The sequence below is a fragment of the Cynoglossus semilaevis genome, chromosome 15 (genome assembly GCF_000523025.1).
Source record: "Cynoglossus semilaevis isolate Cse_v1.0 chromosome 15, Cse_v1.0, whole genome shotgun sequence".
In the NCBI taxonomy this organism is placed as follows: Eukaryota; Metazoa; Chordata; class Actinopteri; order Pleuronectiformes; family Cynoglossidae; genus Cynoglossus; species Cynoglossus semilaevis.
The window spans coordinates 5,300,100-5,314,502 of record NC_024321.1 but is presented as its reverse complement, the minus strand read 5'-3'; the positions used below and the strand labels follow the sequence as shown (position 1 = coordinate 5,314,502).

At 38.8% G+C, this 14,403-nt stretch overlaps 2 protein-coding genes across 5 annotated transcripts in view; one reads left to right on the top strand and one right to left on the bottom strand.

Annotated features, from left to right (window-relative positions):
• The window catches only part of tmem144b (transmembrane protein 144b), a 7,433-nt gene extending 6,515 nt beyond the window's left edge, over positions 1-918 (bottom strand). For 2 of the 3 annotated variants that reach the window (XM_008326596.3, XM_008326600.3), the window contains exons 1-3: positions 591-898; positions 340-498; positions 126-248 (exon numbers count right to left, since the gene is read on the bottom strand). In XM_008326596.3, the coding sequence (XP_008324818.1) occupies positions 126-248; positions 340-498; positions 591-681 (373 nt within the window). In that variant the 5' untranslated portion in view covers positions 682-898. Of the gene's footprint in view, positions 1-125; positions 249-339; positions 499-590 lie in introns of all 3 variants that reach the window. The other variant, XM_008326599.3, reaches the window with a different exon arrangement.
• Positions 919-3,603: 2,685 nt separating this feature from the next.
• Positions 3,604-14,403, top strand: part of gask1b (golgi associated kinase 1B) — a 12,316-nt gene continuing 1,516 nt past the window's right edge. The window contains exons 1-4 of one of the 2 annotated variants that reach the window (XM_025063276.1): positions 3,604-4,658; positions 7,402-7,619; positions 9,365-9,591; positions 12,379-12,523. In XM_025063276.1, coding sequence (XP_024919044.1) covers positions 3,809-4,658; positions 7,402-7,619; positions 9,365-9,591; positions 12,379-12,523 — 1,440 coding nt within the window. In that variant the 5' untranslated portion in view covers positions 3,604-3,808. Of the gene's footprint in view, positions 4,659-7,401; positions 7,620-9,364; positions 9,592-12,378; positions 12,838-14,403 lie in introns of those variants that run through there. The other variant, XM_008326601.3, reaches the window with a different exon arrangement.

Sequence of the window (14,403 nt, the reverse complement as noted above, 5' to 3'; positions counted from 1 at the left end):
GTGACAGATGAACGGAGCTGAGTGTTAATGAGTCCATCTGCCACATCAGAAGGTTCTGGTCCTACATGAGACCCATTTTTAATAATGCCATCAAGTTTTCAGTTCAGAAGATACAAGTACACCACCTGTGGCCCAGAGCGCCCCGCTGATCATCGCCAAAGGGTAGAATTTGGGAGATTGAAGTATCACGTCCCCAATCTTTGACACAACCCACACGGCGGCACAGAACACCCACTGAAAAAACATCCCTACGAAGACAGCAGATTAGAGTTGTATTTCAGTGCACTGTGTTCTTTTTGTTGAAAGAATTAGACTCATACAAAACCCTGGAGTACAAACCATCGCCCATCTCTATCTTTTTGACAGGGACAAAGGTGCTTCCGTATAAGACAATAGCAACAACATTTGCAGAAATCGCGTAAACAAAGTCAGTCATATTGGTTGAGTTAAAGTTTAAGTCAATCGTTTCCACTGCAGCATGGTGGAGAACTGTGGCACCTGGAAAAGGAACACAAAAACACAATACCGAAAGGTTCATCTATATTTTCTCATTGTTGTAAATTAAATTAAAAAACAGAAGGAGGACATACCTGGTTGAACTGAGTGTGCACAGCTGTGATATCCCAACAACAACACTGAGGCAACAACTAAAAGCCAACTTCTGCATTCTCCTCGGAGCATGTTAAAACTAAATTGTTTTCTTACTGTGCTGCAGCCACAGTTGGATTTGAGTGTTATACCCACACTGTACTTGTGTTCACTTGTGTGTGTGTGTGTGTGTGTAGGTAAATGTATGAGAGCCTGCAGAGGGAGGGGAGCAATTCAGGTGATGCCAATTATCCAATCACTCAGTGTGAGACTCCAGCACGCCAGGAAAAACACACAGAGGCTTCTCTGCTGCCACTGTTGGCCTGAACCATACTAACAGATGTTTTATTTTTTAATACATTTTATTACCTTTACCTGCATTGAGTCAGGTCAAGAAAATGCATCAAATCTTATAATAAAAAGAATTGTATTTTTTTCCCTATATGTTATAGCATATCTCACACCTGTGTCTTTTACACTTTGTTCAGTTAGCAGATGGTGAAAACAAAAAAAACAAGCAAAGTAAAGAGATTACAACACCACATTCTTTAAAAAATATTTTAGAAAATAATGTTGGAGTGGAATTTTTGCCCCCTTTTTAAAATGTACTTTTAGCAGCTGCTCAACATTCAACGGTACAATGCTGCAGTGTGTCATGACTATGAAGAAACAATAACAGCTCTAATGGTGGGTAGCCATTCTGGTACATTTGCACCTTTTCCTCTTAATAGAGTGCACTGCAGCTCCATATCCATCCATATGAAATATTCCTAAGCATGTGATTGCACAACAGGTCTTACAGATATCTTTAATGAAAGGACTTATTTATTTACCAAGAGCTCTTCTTTTTTTCTTCTCCAGCCGCACAGCTGGGTTGACATTAGTCATCCAGGTTTCACAACAGTGTGACAAACTCTAACGGCTGAACATAAAGATGACAAAAGACGCAGTAAACAGTGGTGGAGATTCCCATCTTCTCTGACCCCGTTGGCAGAGAAATTCCAATTCCAGTGTTCCTGCAACAACAAAAGAAAATCACACAGTGTGAAATTTGTGATGATAATTGAAGCATCTGTCAGTCGATCTGCTGGGACTCCCCAGGGATCTGTCCTCGTTATTGGAAGTGCATTTTATGTCTAAATTTGCAGTTGTCTTTTGCTGAAACAAAGCAACGTCTCCCTAAGTTTTATTTACGTTGATAGATTTTTCGCTAAGGCTAATTATGATAAATTTTGATGCTACTTTTGATTTTTTTTTTTCTTTAGCTCTAATCTTGGCTTACTATTAGCTGTATTTGCTTTGTCCTGCTATTGATGAGATACTTCCTGGTTGACCTTGATTCATGTTTGTTTCATTTTTGCTTTTCATCCTTTCATTGATTTATTTTTGTTTTATTAAATTTCAATATAATCTCTCTGGAGTCCAGATGTGCGAGTCTTTGTCTACTTTCTATGTATCTAAGCCAGTGTATTTGCTATCGTTAAGCAATATATGAACTAACTCACATTTTATTGTCCTGAGCGAACAAATCGCTTTAGTACATCTTTTCACTTTACATTTCATTTAACTTTTTTGGCTAAGAAATAAAAATTCAACACCCATTCAGGATGACAATTCTCTTGTTGACCACAGAGAGTAACAATGGGCCTATATTTAACACACTTTACGGTCAGGAAATCCTGTAAAATTAGTCACTGGTGTCATCATTTCCTTAGTACAAGTGTCTCCTTGAACCACATTATACTCTGAGAAGATATTTGTAGGTAGAGGAGGGGGATGGACGAAAAGGGACAGGAACAGTGTGGTCAGGCTGGTGAGAGGTGACAGCTCAGTCCTAGACTGTCCTCTGGACCTCACACAGGAAATAGGTGAAGGTGGACAACTCCTCTCACCCTGCGGATGACACCGTGGCTGCAATGAGCAGCTCCTTTAGCAGCAGGCGTCATCGACTGTACATCACCAGCACAGTGTTAAACTCTCTCTCGCTCTCTCTTTCTCTCTCTCCCACATACACACACTCACATGAAAGCCCCCCTACCTCTCCTCCACTCCCTCACAATCCATCTTATGACACACACACACTGAGCGAAAAAGTGCATTATCTTCTTCTTCTGTGCAATGACTCAAAAACACCTTCAGATTATGGCATTTATTTTCTTTTGTAAATATGAAAGGTATACATGGCCTCAAAAGTGTTAGTATTTGAGTGTTTTTATATATCTTGGCTGTTTTAATGTGCAATATCATTCACTTCTTTATGTGCAATCACTGGTTTATTACTTACTTTTATACTTTTATACTATACTTTTATACTAATAATGTAGATCTGCAAACCGAGCAGTAAAAATAATTAAAAAAAAGAAAAGCCGCTTTTTCTAAAAACTTTAGCACTATGCTATACTTTACTTCCCTATATTTTGCAATGTACTCTGCTGCTGTAAACACTGTAAATTTCAACCCACCGTGGGACGAATAAAGGACTTCTTATTTGATCCTACCTGCATTGTAATTTTACCACAATATTTTACTTTTTTCCCATTTTTTATCGTACAGTCTATTCTACTATTGTCCTTTTGTTGCTGCAACACAATGATTTCGACTGGGTGGGGTCAAGAAAGGTTTTATAAAATTCTATTCTGTTCTATTCTGCCTGTCACAATGGGCTCTTTATACTGTAATTTTGAATTGTTAAACTTGGCCAGCAGATGTCGCCTAAAACGTATGATGATTCAACTGTTCATAGAGAAGAACAAGTGACGTCTCACCTTAGTTTTGTTTAACTTGTGCATTTACTCTTTGATAACATCATGCCCTATGGAACACAACATACAGTATATATATATATATATATATATATATATATATATATAATATATATACATATATACAGTATATATATATATATACAGTATATGTGTAAAAAAACAAAAGTTATTTTTTATTTCCCAGTGTCGCAGGCTGTAGTGAGTCATGTGTCTTCTTTCTCCACTCTATCCTTTCAGATATTTCATATCTGACAGCAGACAAAGCGGACTTGTGAGTGTTCAGATTTCCTGCTGGAGGAGGGGGTTTCCCCGGTGTCTCCATCCATTTGCGCTTTTGCCTCCGTGGCCTGTGTAGCCACAAATCCTCCCCTGACTTTCGGAAGTTGTGCGCTCCTCCCTGGTCTGACTTTGGCTCACAGAAGACACTCAACCATGAAAAAAACTTCTGGTTTCAAATGGGGAAGCCTCGCTTACACAGGCTGTGCTTCTCTATCCTAAGACTGAGCAGCAGCTTTTGGAGGTGCCCTCTTTCCAAAAGGACACTGATTATCGCCACTGTATGTTTGTTCTACTTGTTTTTTGTGGTTCTGTACGTGGGACACTCCAAGCAGCAACGGGACAGAAGGACTGACCTGCACAAGTACGGACACACCCGTGGACTGGACACCAACGTGGCCCTTCTGAACTCTGCGGACACATTGACCGACACCAACACTGTGGTTCCGACCCGGTCCAACGTGGTGTACATAACACTCAGATCCAAACGCATGAAACCGTCAAACATTCGGGGAACAGTCAGACCGAAACTTAGGAAGAAAGTGAGGAATAATGGAATACCGACGCCAGCTTTTACGCACGAGAAATTTCGCACTTTGGAGCGAGACGCAGGACAAATCCAAGGTAACTCTGCACCAAGGAGAGCCGAAGAGGAAAGCAGGGATATAGACTATAAACCTGTAGACAACAATGGAGCGGGATGGTCCAAGGTCAGCTCCATCCGAATATACAGCCAACGTGCGCCGCACTGGTTCAGTGCACAGGACGTGAAAGCCATGCGTTATCTTGCCGACGGCAAAATTCTGCGCCTCAGAGAAGTTTACCGGGAGAACTCTCCATCACTGTTGATGTTTGAGGGCGAGGCCAGTGACTCTCTGAGCAGTAACAACCACAGTGTGTGTACAGGCCAGTGTGGAGTCATCCACAGCCCAGTGGACACCACTCAGGTCTTTGCCTTCCATCTGGACAGGGTGTTGGGACTGAACAGAACTTTACCAGCTGTGAGCAGGAAATTCAGATTCATACATGGTAGGTCAGCAGTGATGTCACTGATCACAGCTCTGTGGTAAAGGTGTGTACAGTAGGGCCCGAGTGTAGCTGCTGTTCAGGGGCGTTCAAAATCATATTTTCACGATCATTAACCTAAAGATCCATCCATCCATCCATTTTCATCTGCTTATCCATTACCGGGTCACGGGGGCAGCAGTTGCCACCCAAATCACACTGCATCGTACCAACCCCCCTAAACCTTCCTGCGGGTGGTGAGTCCACAGGAATACCTAAAGATGAAATAATAAATTCTTTTTAAAACTGTGTGTAGGAGCATTTGTAGAAAGTTATCTGAGGAAAACATTTTTATCCTATTTCCATTCAATGATTTCCATTAAGTGAAAATCTTTGCAGTGGATCTAAATAATCTCTTCATATCTCTTCAGTACAATCAGAGCCATGCGTATACGGAGGCAGACTGAATATTGAATTGAATCCAGATGGTGTCTGTGCACATCTAAATGGTTAGAACACATTTGAATAAGTACAGTAACATCAATAATAAACCTTAATACAAATACCATCCTCACCACTGGTTATTTGCTGCAAGCAGTGGAGGAATGCAACATTGATTTACTATAAAGTATACCACAATATGCATTTTTTAAATAATCTTTGGAGTGGTGTACATTAGGAAGAAAGTTATGAAGGATACTGAGGTATTTTTAATTACTAAGGTAACTTCGTTTTCTCCCTATAGGATGTTCCAAGTTCATTAAATAAACGATGTTATGTTGCAGCACGGCTTTTTATCTGAGAGTGTGAAACAGGCCGGAGACAAGTTACAGCAGATTTATCAGAGCCATGGTTTTTGTAGCTGTTGAGCAAAACAGACACTTAACTAGATTTGACTGTGTCCGAGTTTTCTTTATCAAAGAATGTTACACTCAGGGCAACGCTGAAGAAACAACTTTTGACTGATAAATGGTATGTTAGAGAATCGGTGGGCCGCCAGTTGATAATCATTGCAATTTACTGACTGCCATAGTGACCTTATAGCAGGTGATCTCAAGTTTAATTATTTTATTGTTTTATTAGACAATGTTTCTACTCAAATTTATTGTCTTCCAATGTGCTTACGTTGTTTTTTTAAACAAACTGCACCAGGCCTTGATGAAAACAGTGTTTTTTATTATTAGCTGTTCAACAATATGGCCCACTGATTCCTAACAGTTCATTGTGCCATGCGCTGTGCTAATCCTTTCCACACTGTAATAAAGCAGACTTTAGTCATGTGAAAATAAGAATAGATCAGCAAAGTACAGATCCAAAGATGAAATGAACAGATGGAGTTGTGCAGTGTGATTTCAACTCATTAGATGCAGTGGCACATAGTTTGAAGACTTGAGCATTGATAATCCAAGGATAATCCACTTAGAGCTGCACAGGAAGACTATCTCCTTAAAATCTCATTAGCAATAGTGTTATTTTTTTTTCTTCTTTTCTCTCATATCGTCAACCCCAGGGAGACTGTTTCAAGGTCAGATTTAATAAAAACCATGCTTGAATGCCCACAAAATAAATCCTTGTAAAGTGAACATATTTGGTTGTGAAACAATTTAAATATACTGTGCAAAAGTCTTGGATCAGCACTAGAAGAGTGCATCTAGTTAAAAGAAACATCTTTATGTTTTACTCGTCTTCTTTTCTCTTCAGTTGCAGTCTCAAAATAGAAAAAGAAACTTCTATTATTCCATCTTTTACTGTGTCTTGTCAAAAGAAGACAACTAAATTATAGAATTTCAAAAAAACAATTTTCAAAGTCTCTCTCCGCCTTTGCCCTTCACTGAGTTTCAAAACTTCTTTGTAACAATGTTTTGTTAATAACACGTCTGACAGTTTAACCTGCAGAGACCTCTCATTCTCTTTTCTAAAAACACAATGATTCCAGATTTATTCTCACGAATAGTCAACATTTCTAATACAACATGATTACTGGCCCAAGACCTTTTGTACAGAAATCCAGCTCAGTGAGTTATCAACTCTTTCACTGCACGAGTTTAAAGGTCCAGTGTCGTTCTGATAAACAAAAACAAAAAGAAGGAAAAGTCACAGTTAATGGTGAGACTACATCAAACCAAGGACGTCCATGCTCACCCTTCCCCTCCAGGGCATGGAGCTGGCCTTCACATACCAAATATTGTGTAAACATTCTTTTACTTCACTCCCACTCTCTCTGCTCTTTCTTTTAAATGTTTTATTGGTGGAGGTAATTCATCTGTTTTTACACAAATTTTAAATTCACAGACTGTATACTTTAAGAAAGTCATTTCCAAAAGCTTTGCTTGGGTTCATAAAATATAATAATATATTTTTTTTATTATTACGACACAATAATTTGTAGGGAGTTCTCTGAAAGAGACACACTGAATGAAGATGAATCAAAAAGACTCTGGTGATTTGTTGATATAATAATATTTAATAGCTGTAAGAAGTTGTATTAGAGAGAATTAAAGCAAATCTGTGTTGATTTTGACAATTTCACACAACGTTTAATTTAAGCATAATTTCTATGTTCAATGTTCAAAGTGACTTGTAGTTATAGTGAAATCAATGTTGTAGTTTGACTGTAGATGAAATCACTGCCCTGTACAATGTGTGAAACTGCAAATGCCACTGAGGCCATCGCTCAGTCAGCTTTTCTTGGATAAAAATAACTTTTCCATAGGACTAGGCAGTTGTTGAAACCTGACATGGAGTCTCCTCATTCCTCCCTCTTTAGACGGCCAGCCGTGTCCAGTGGTGTTATGGGATGCAATTCTTTACCCAGAGGGCCTTGCTGCAGATGGGGCCAAAGTGAGGTTAACGTGGGGCGGCTACCAGAGAGCACTGAAACAAAAGTGCTGGGATAAAAACATCAGCCCCAAGTTGGACTCTGGCTGTTCCACCATCCATCACTGGGAGTGGAGCAGAGTGGCGCTCTTTGACTTCTTGTTACAGGTAACAAAGTCTGTCAAGGGGACTTTATCTGTGATTAAAATTCTCCCTCTGCAACTTTTCACTTTCGTGTCTGTGTTTTGCTAACATTTTCCACAAACTGTTTCTCAAGAAGAAATACTTCAATATCCCCAGAGACTTCCCTCTTGGCTGTAGAAAGGCCTTGTTTCCTGTGTAGGAGGACCTGCAAAGCTATTGCATTAAGGACACACAACAGCGCTGATGCTTACACTGATTATAATAACAGGTTTTTGCAGAACAATATGATGAGCACCATATATAATGATTCGATATTGTGCTACTGATTCTAAAGTAGCTGAATCAAACTCAGTCCTAGATATTTGAATATTTACACAAAGGTCATTTTCTAACCTCAATTTAACTTCACTCAACAAAAAGCAGAGGCTTTAAATGCAGATTCCACCGAGGTTCCTGCTTTGTTGTGGAACAAACAGTGTTTAACAGTAGTTGTCTTCAACAGGGTCAAAGGGTAGATTGAATTGAATAATTCAAAAATATGCAAGGGTCACAGGGCAGCAGAGTTGTCAACGCTCTTCTCCCACAGCAACAAGACGACCTCAGATCAGCCGTCCGGTTCTCCTCTGTGTGTGTGTGTGTGTGTGTGTGTGGCTTTACTCGGGGGAGTCGGGTTTCCTCATCAATAAAGCATTGGACACTTTAAATTCCATAGGAAGGTGAGGCTATGTCGTTGTCCATGCACTTTATACTAATTATACATGGGCGTTTGATTGACAGGTGAACTGTCCAGGGAGTTACCTGCCATTGATAGATGTCCAGCCCTTGTCAGGTGTCTAACAGTTTTGAAAAACGCATTTTTTTGCATTACGAGTTAATAAAGCTACTGATGCTAAAGTAGCTGAGTCAAACTAAAAAAAAAAAAAAGTTTCTTCTTGCTTGGCAGCTTTGTCTTCAACACCCTTTGTTGACTATGTCCAGTGCTGTACCCCACCATCTCAACCACACCTCTATATCTTCCGCCTGTTTTTAACATTTCTAAGTTATACATCATAGCAGGTCTCACTACTCCTTTACGCTTTTTTCTTCTGAACAATCTCAAAATAAATTGCTATTTGTATCCAATGACCGTCAGCGACTGTTGTGTTTATAGTAAGAAATCCTCCACTGGTAGTAATTACTGTGCTGTTTCACAGATGGATTTAAATGCACAGGAGTTGTGTGTAGCAAAATGCACAATTTTTATTTAGAGCTGAACTTTACCTTGAACTTTAATTTCTTATTTTAGAGGAACATATAACCTGTCCAGGAGCCACAGATTAGCCTTAGGCTGAACTTTGTACATGGCTCATAAAATGTCTCTGCTTTTAGGTCAATTCTATAAAAACCTGTTTTTATTAGTGGATATAAACACTGGTGAGATCATTGTTCTGAAGCATTGGTTTTTAATTTTTCTTTTTATTTAAGGTCTCTCAAATATATTATCATAAAGGAAAAATATTAACCATCATAGATACAGTTTATTGAAACAATTAATCTTTCTGGACAGACACCTGTAGATATTATTTCATGTTTATTTTGGAATACAGTGGCAGGCTGGGGTAAATGGTTGATGATTGCTGGCCAATATTAAACTATTCAAAAGACAAATGCTTAAAATAAAATCACTTTTAATTAGTAGCTCAAACCTTCCCCAGAAAAAAGGAGAATTAAAGGAAACCCTATAATTGAAAAGAATTTTCTTTGACTTCTCACAAAGACTCTGATTTCAGATTCACAACCGCTTGGATCCCAGCTGCTGTGGGTTCAGGCCGCGGCACGAGGACCAGTGCGTGGTACTGGGCCGCCACGCTGACTGTGGAGACCAGGACTCCATACAACTAACAAACATCATCCACAAGACCAACAACCCCCGGCGGCTGGTCTTCACCCACAATAAGGGTTTCTTTGATCGCAACGAGGACAACTTGGACTTCAGGCTGCTGGAGGGAATCACAGAGTAAGTTTGGATGAGATAATTAGTTTCTATTCTCAATAATTTGACACATACGTAAATACATTTCGAATTTATATTTGGATTGCGTTGCCACATTTAAAATTTAATCTGCAAACAAATTAAACATCAAATGACGGCGGGGCACAAGCTGCATAGTGATAATGGGTTTGCTGGTGATTTCCCCAGTTCATTTGCAGGAGGATTTGCAGTTTGAAAGTACACATCAAAAAGGCACCGCTTTCATTCCATCCCTGTTTTGATCAATAAAGCAGCGAGTCATTTCACTCGGGAACCAGACAGTGTGGTTTGGCACAAATGCCCGTGTGTGTCTTCTCTGAAAATCCCTGTGAACCTCATCAAAAAAAAAAAAAGCAGCTTTTATTCCTGCTTTTAAAGCCACACAGAAGAGCAACAGTACGAATGAAAGTAAATTAAATGCAACACCTATCAAATCAAACTACGCTCCCAGAACACAGGCTGTCACTGTGACCTGATATCGTTTTCATCTCCGGATTTTTCGGATTCTAACATCACACAAAGAAGACGAATAAAACGATGTCTGGCACTTTATTACAGGTGTCATTTTAGTTTATGCTCTGTTTTTTTTCTGAAGAAATAAATACCCCCCAAAAAAACCCAGCCACAAAAACATTTTTGAACAAATTCTGCTATAAAGTTATACCTTTTTTATTTTGAGTAATTTCTAAAGGGAAAACTTTAGCTTCTGAAGTAAAAAAAAAATCTGTTACATTTTATGACAAACTGATCTGGTTTTTATCCTTTACAATCAGTTATTAAAATTATTTCATATGCCAAGTGGAATTTTCCCACTTGGAAGCTGAAAAGAACTACAAACAGTAAAGTTTAGTTACTTACTTTCCCAATCTTTTAGCTTACTGTTAATCAAAACTGCTTTTTCAAACAAAAAAATTTCAATATTTTGTCAATCTTCTTCTCAAGCTAACTTTTAGACATTTCCAGGGTGACCACTGACCCTTTGTCTAGCCTTGGTTTTACTTTTTTTTTAGAGGTAAAACAGCAGTCACAGCCAAGTGACCACACTTTTTGTTGTAAACACCTCAGTACCAAAGAGGACAAAAACACATTTGTAAAATAAAAAAAAATAAAAATATATATATTTATATAAAATCAGTCTCTTTGCATGTTGTTCACATACAGATTCTCTCTGATTTGAGGAGAAAGTGGTTAAATCATCAGTCAAACCACTGACAATAATACCCAGGTGCAGTGCTCTTTCACCGTCCAGCTGCCTGCTGTGCTCCAATTCTGTTGTCCTAGATTCCACGCCCCTGCTGTAATCGCCTGCATGACAGCAGCCTGAAAGCTTGTGTTTGAGGGTTTGAACTGTCTGTGATAACGACCTTCAGACAGACCGTATGTAGTTACTGTGAGATGGCCTCTCGTCACATGGACTCTGGTCTCTCCTCAGGAGTCCAGATGAGGGTCTAGGCTGTCGTGAGAAGCACTTTACTTTATAAAAGCACTGATGTCACACTGCGATTTAATAAGGACCAGCTACAATTGCAGACAGGCTTAATGTGCAAAAGGCTAGAGAAAAAAACGAAACAAAAAACTGTTTTGGCTGCAAGTTTGACGCACACTTCAATTTCTCACACCTTAGAAAAAAATATATATACTGTATATATATCCAGTAGTTATTTAATAAATAAGATGTCTACTTTTAATGCTACATTATACAAAGGAAATGTTTGCTCCCACTTGTAAATATGGGAAATGTACATCCCACTTCACATTCAAAGCCCACATCACTTTTTTCTGTGCACTCTAGTGGTACCGGGCACACTAAACACACCAAAACAGTTTTTTTTTCTAATCCTGACATGACGCTGCCCCGTGAGCCCACCACTGTTTATATCATCGTCTTCTGTGAAAGATTGTTGCTGTGACAAATCCTGGTTATGTCTACTAGTGCGTCCAGATCGTGAGCTAATGTATTATTTTTTAGTGATGTCCATTTGGGTATTTTTGTTGCACAGACTCCACAAAAAATGCTTTTAAAACCAGACCGTTGAGACTATGGTCCTGCAGCTACACAATGCTAAACAACCACAAGTATAAACACCTGTAAACTTGTATGCTCTTGTGGAATGGTTGTGTCCTCCTGAGAAATAAATCAGACTATAACTGAACAATTCAGTGGTCAACAACACATCCTGTCATTTTCTGAAACAAATGCATTCACGTGGATACAGCTGTGTTGACTCTTCTTTGATTTTCTTTATGTAAACCTATGGTTTTGGCCACTTGCAAATTTGTAAGGAACATTTTTCCAAAACTGGTTTGGATGGAATTTCTGTTGGGGTTACTATTCCTAGTGAATCCAATTTAAAACATGAATAGATTTAGATTCAGATTTTTAAACGTGAATTCTTGTTCAACTTCTTCAAGTGTTAGATTTGTGTTAAAGTCTGAAATTGCATCATGTGTTTCATTTTTTTTTTCCTTTTTGGTGGTTTTACATGTCTATAGCTGGGTTGAAATTTCTCTTAGTTTTCTTGAAGTTTGGTCTTCAGCCATTTTCTCATTATCTCCTGGCCTCAAAACAACCAGGATGAAGAGATTCTCCTGCTTCTGTTTTTAATCTTGACACGTTGCCTTGAAAACGTAGCAGGCTATCACTTCACCTGCTGAGGGCCAAACAGATTACTTTTGCTCCCCGCAGGCAGGAGCACCTTGTCCTGAAATGTACCTACAACTAAAACTCTTTTTCTTTTTTTTTATTTCCCCTACACTTCTGTGTCTGCCCAGGCTTCCAGAGCAGGCAGTGTCAGTGTTGAGGAGCGGAAAGTTGAGGGAGAAACTCCTCCAGTCTCTCTTCTTGGACCAAACATACTGGGAAAGTCAGGGCGGCCGACACGGCATCGACAAGCTGATCGATGTCATTGAGGGGAGGGTGAGGGTTCTTCTTACCTACATCAATGCCCACGGCATCAAAGTCATCACCATGACTCTTTGATGTGGTTTGTGCCTCATATGTAACGGTTCCATGCCTGCTACGTTCTGTCATCAAGCACACTGGAGGCCCTTTATGTTAATTTATAATTCTTTAACATGAGCTGGACTACGACTGTGAGAGCACGGGCTGACAGGTTGACGTGGACATAATAATGAGGGCTTTAAAGAAAAAGAAAAGTGTGAAATGAAAAGATTAATAAATGAGAATCAGCTTTAGTGGGCAAGCAATAACTCACATCCCACTAATCTTTTGAAATAAGGCCCTTTATGTTAATTTATAATTCTTTAACATGAGCTGGACTACGACTGTGAGAGCACGGGCTGACAGGTTGACGTGGACATAATAATGAGGGCTTTAAAGAAAAAGAAAAGTGTGAAATGAAAAGATTAATAAATGAGAATTACTCACATCCCACTAATCTTTTGAAATAGACTTAGACAATACAGGGGTCGTCCGTTCAAAATGTCCTATTGAGCTATTGCGTTCTGTGGTTACGTCATTTCCCATACATTTACTAAGAAAGTCACTCCATCATTCCGACATATGGCTCTAAAAACAAAGCTGAGATATAAGTTGTGACACAAAGGAAAGACATTCGCTGGTTGAACACCATACATGGGATACATTATGGTTCCCAACACCATTTGAAGACAGTGAGAGAACACAATGCCTGTTATCCTAATCACTTCAGTGCAGTATAGATGATAAATAACAGATCATTTAAGTGAAAAGAGGAATGAAGATCATGAATCTCCAGTTTCGATTCAACAACACCAGCATCAACCCGTACACGCTGTCTCCTGTTACTGACATGACTTACTGTCAGTTTTCTTTACTCCTCTTTAAAAAGTTAAGTACTGTGTTGGAAGAAGACCTTAAACTGAGACGGTATACCTCGTTGAATGCTGTCTCATTTGGGTAAAATATAAATACTGAAACCCTAAAAAAAAACCTTAGAACACAACAGGTCATCTCATCTGTGCAGAAAAATGATATTTTCTTTTCTGTCAAGTCCAACCCTGTGTGGCTTCCTGTTGATATTTAGCTCCTGGTTTTCAGGATAATTTAGATAAGCACAGAACTAAAGCCTGAGGAAATGCAACATCTGAACGGAAAATACACTCATAAAATGTGAACTGATTAGCATACAGAAAAAGAAAACAGTTAAGGGCTGTAAATTCTTCAGATAAACTAAGTGAGAAGCAGATGGTCATAGACCCAATTATTACGTATTAGTTGGATGATTATTGTAATAAAATTGCATAAATAATACATTTATAAAGTTTTACATTAACATTGATTGATTTGTTTAATAAATAATTAAACACATACATGTATAAAGCAGATTTAGGTATGACCGTCCTCACGACGCTGTTAAGTGAAGCATTTAAATTGTAAATAGACAGACAGAACTACAGGATAATTCACTGACATCGGTAACACTGAATGAAATTCAATTTCAGTAACTGTCTATGTTGTGTTCAGACCTATAATATGTTGTGGAGTTGGGATTTCTCTGCAAACGTGCCGACCTAACACTGTCACCTAGAGGATCATTGGATGCAAAAGCACAAACGTGTGATTTTTCCTGTTAAGTTAAATACACAACATTCAACACATTTCATCATCTACTCATTTAAAACTAAGCAGAAAGTGATCAAGTAACTTTGCTTTTCTTTTTACACACTGCACCTTTAACACTGTCACCCTGTGGTTTTAGACTGGGCTCTTCTCTTCTAAATGCACTACTAATTCCAGTGTTACTGCTACTGCCTGTTGCCTTCCATTTTCCTGTTGGATTAATTTATTTTTTGTAC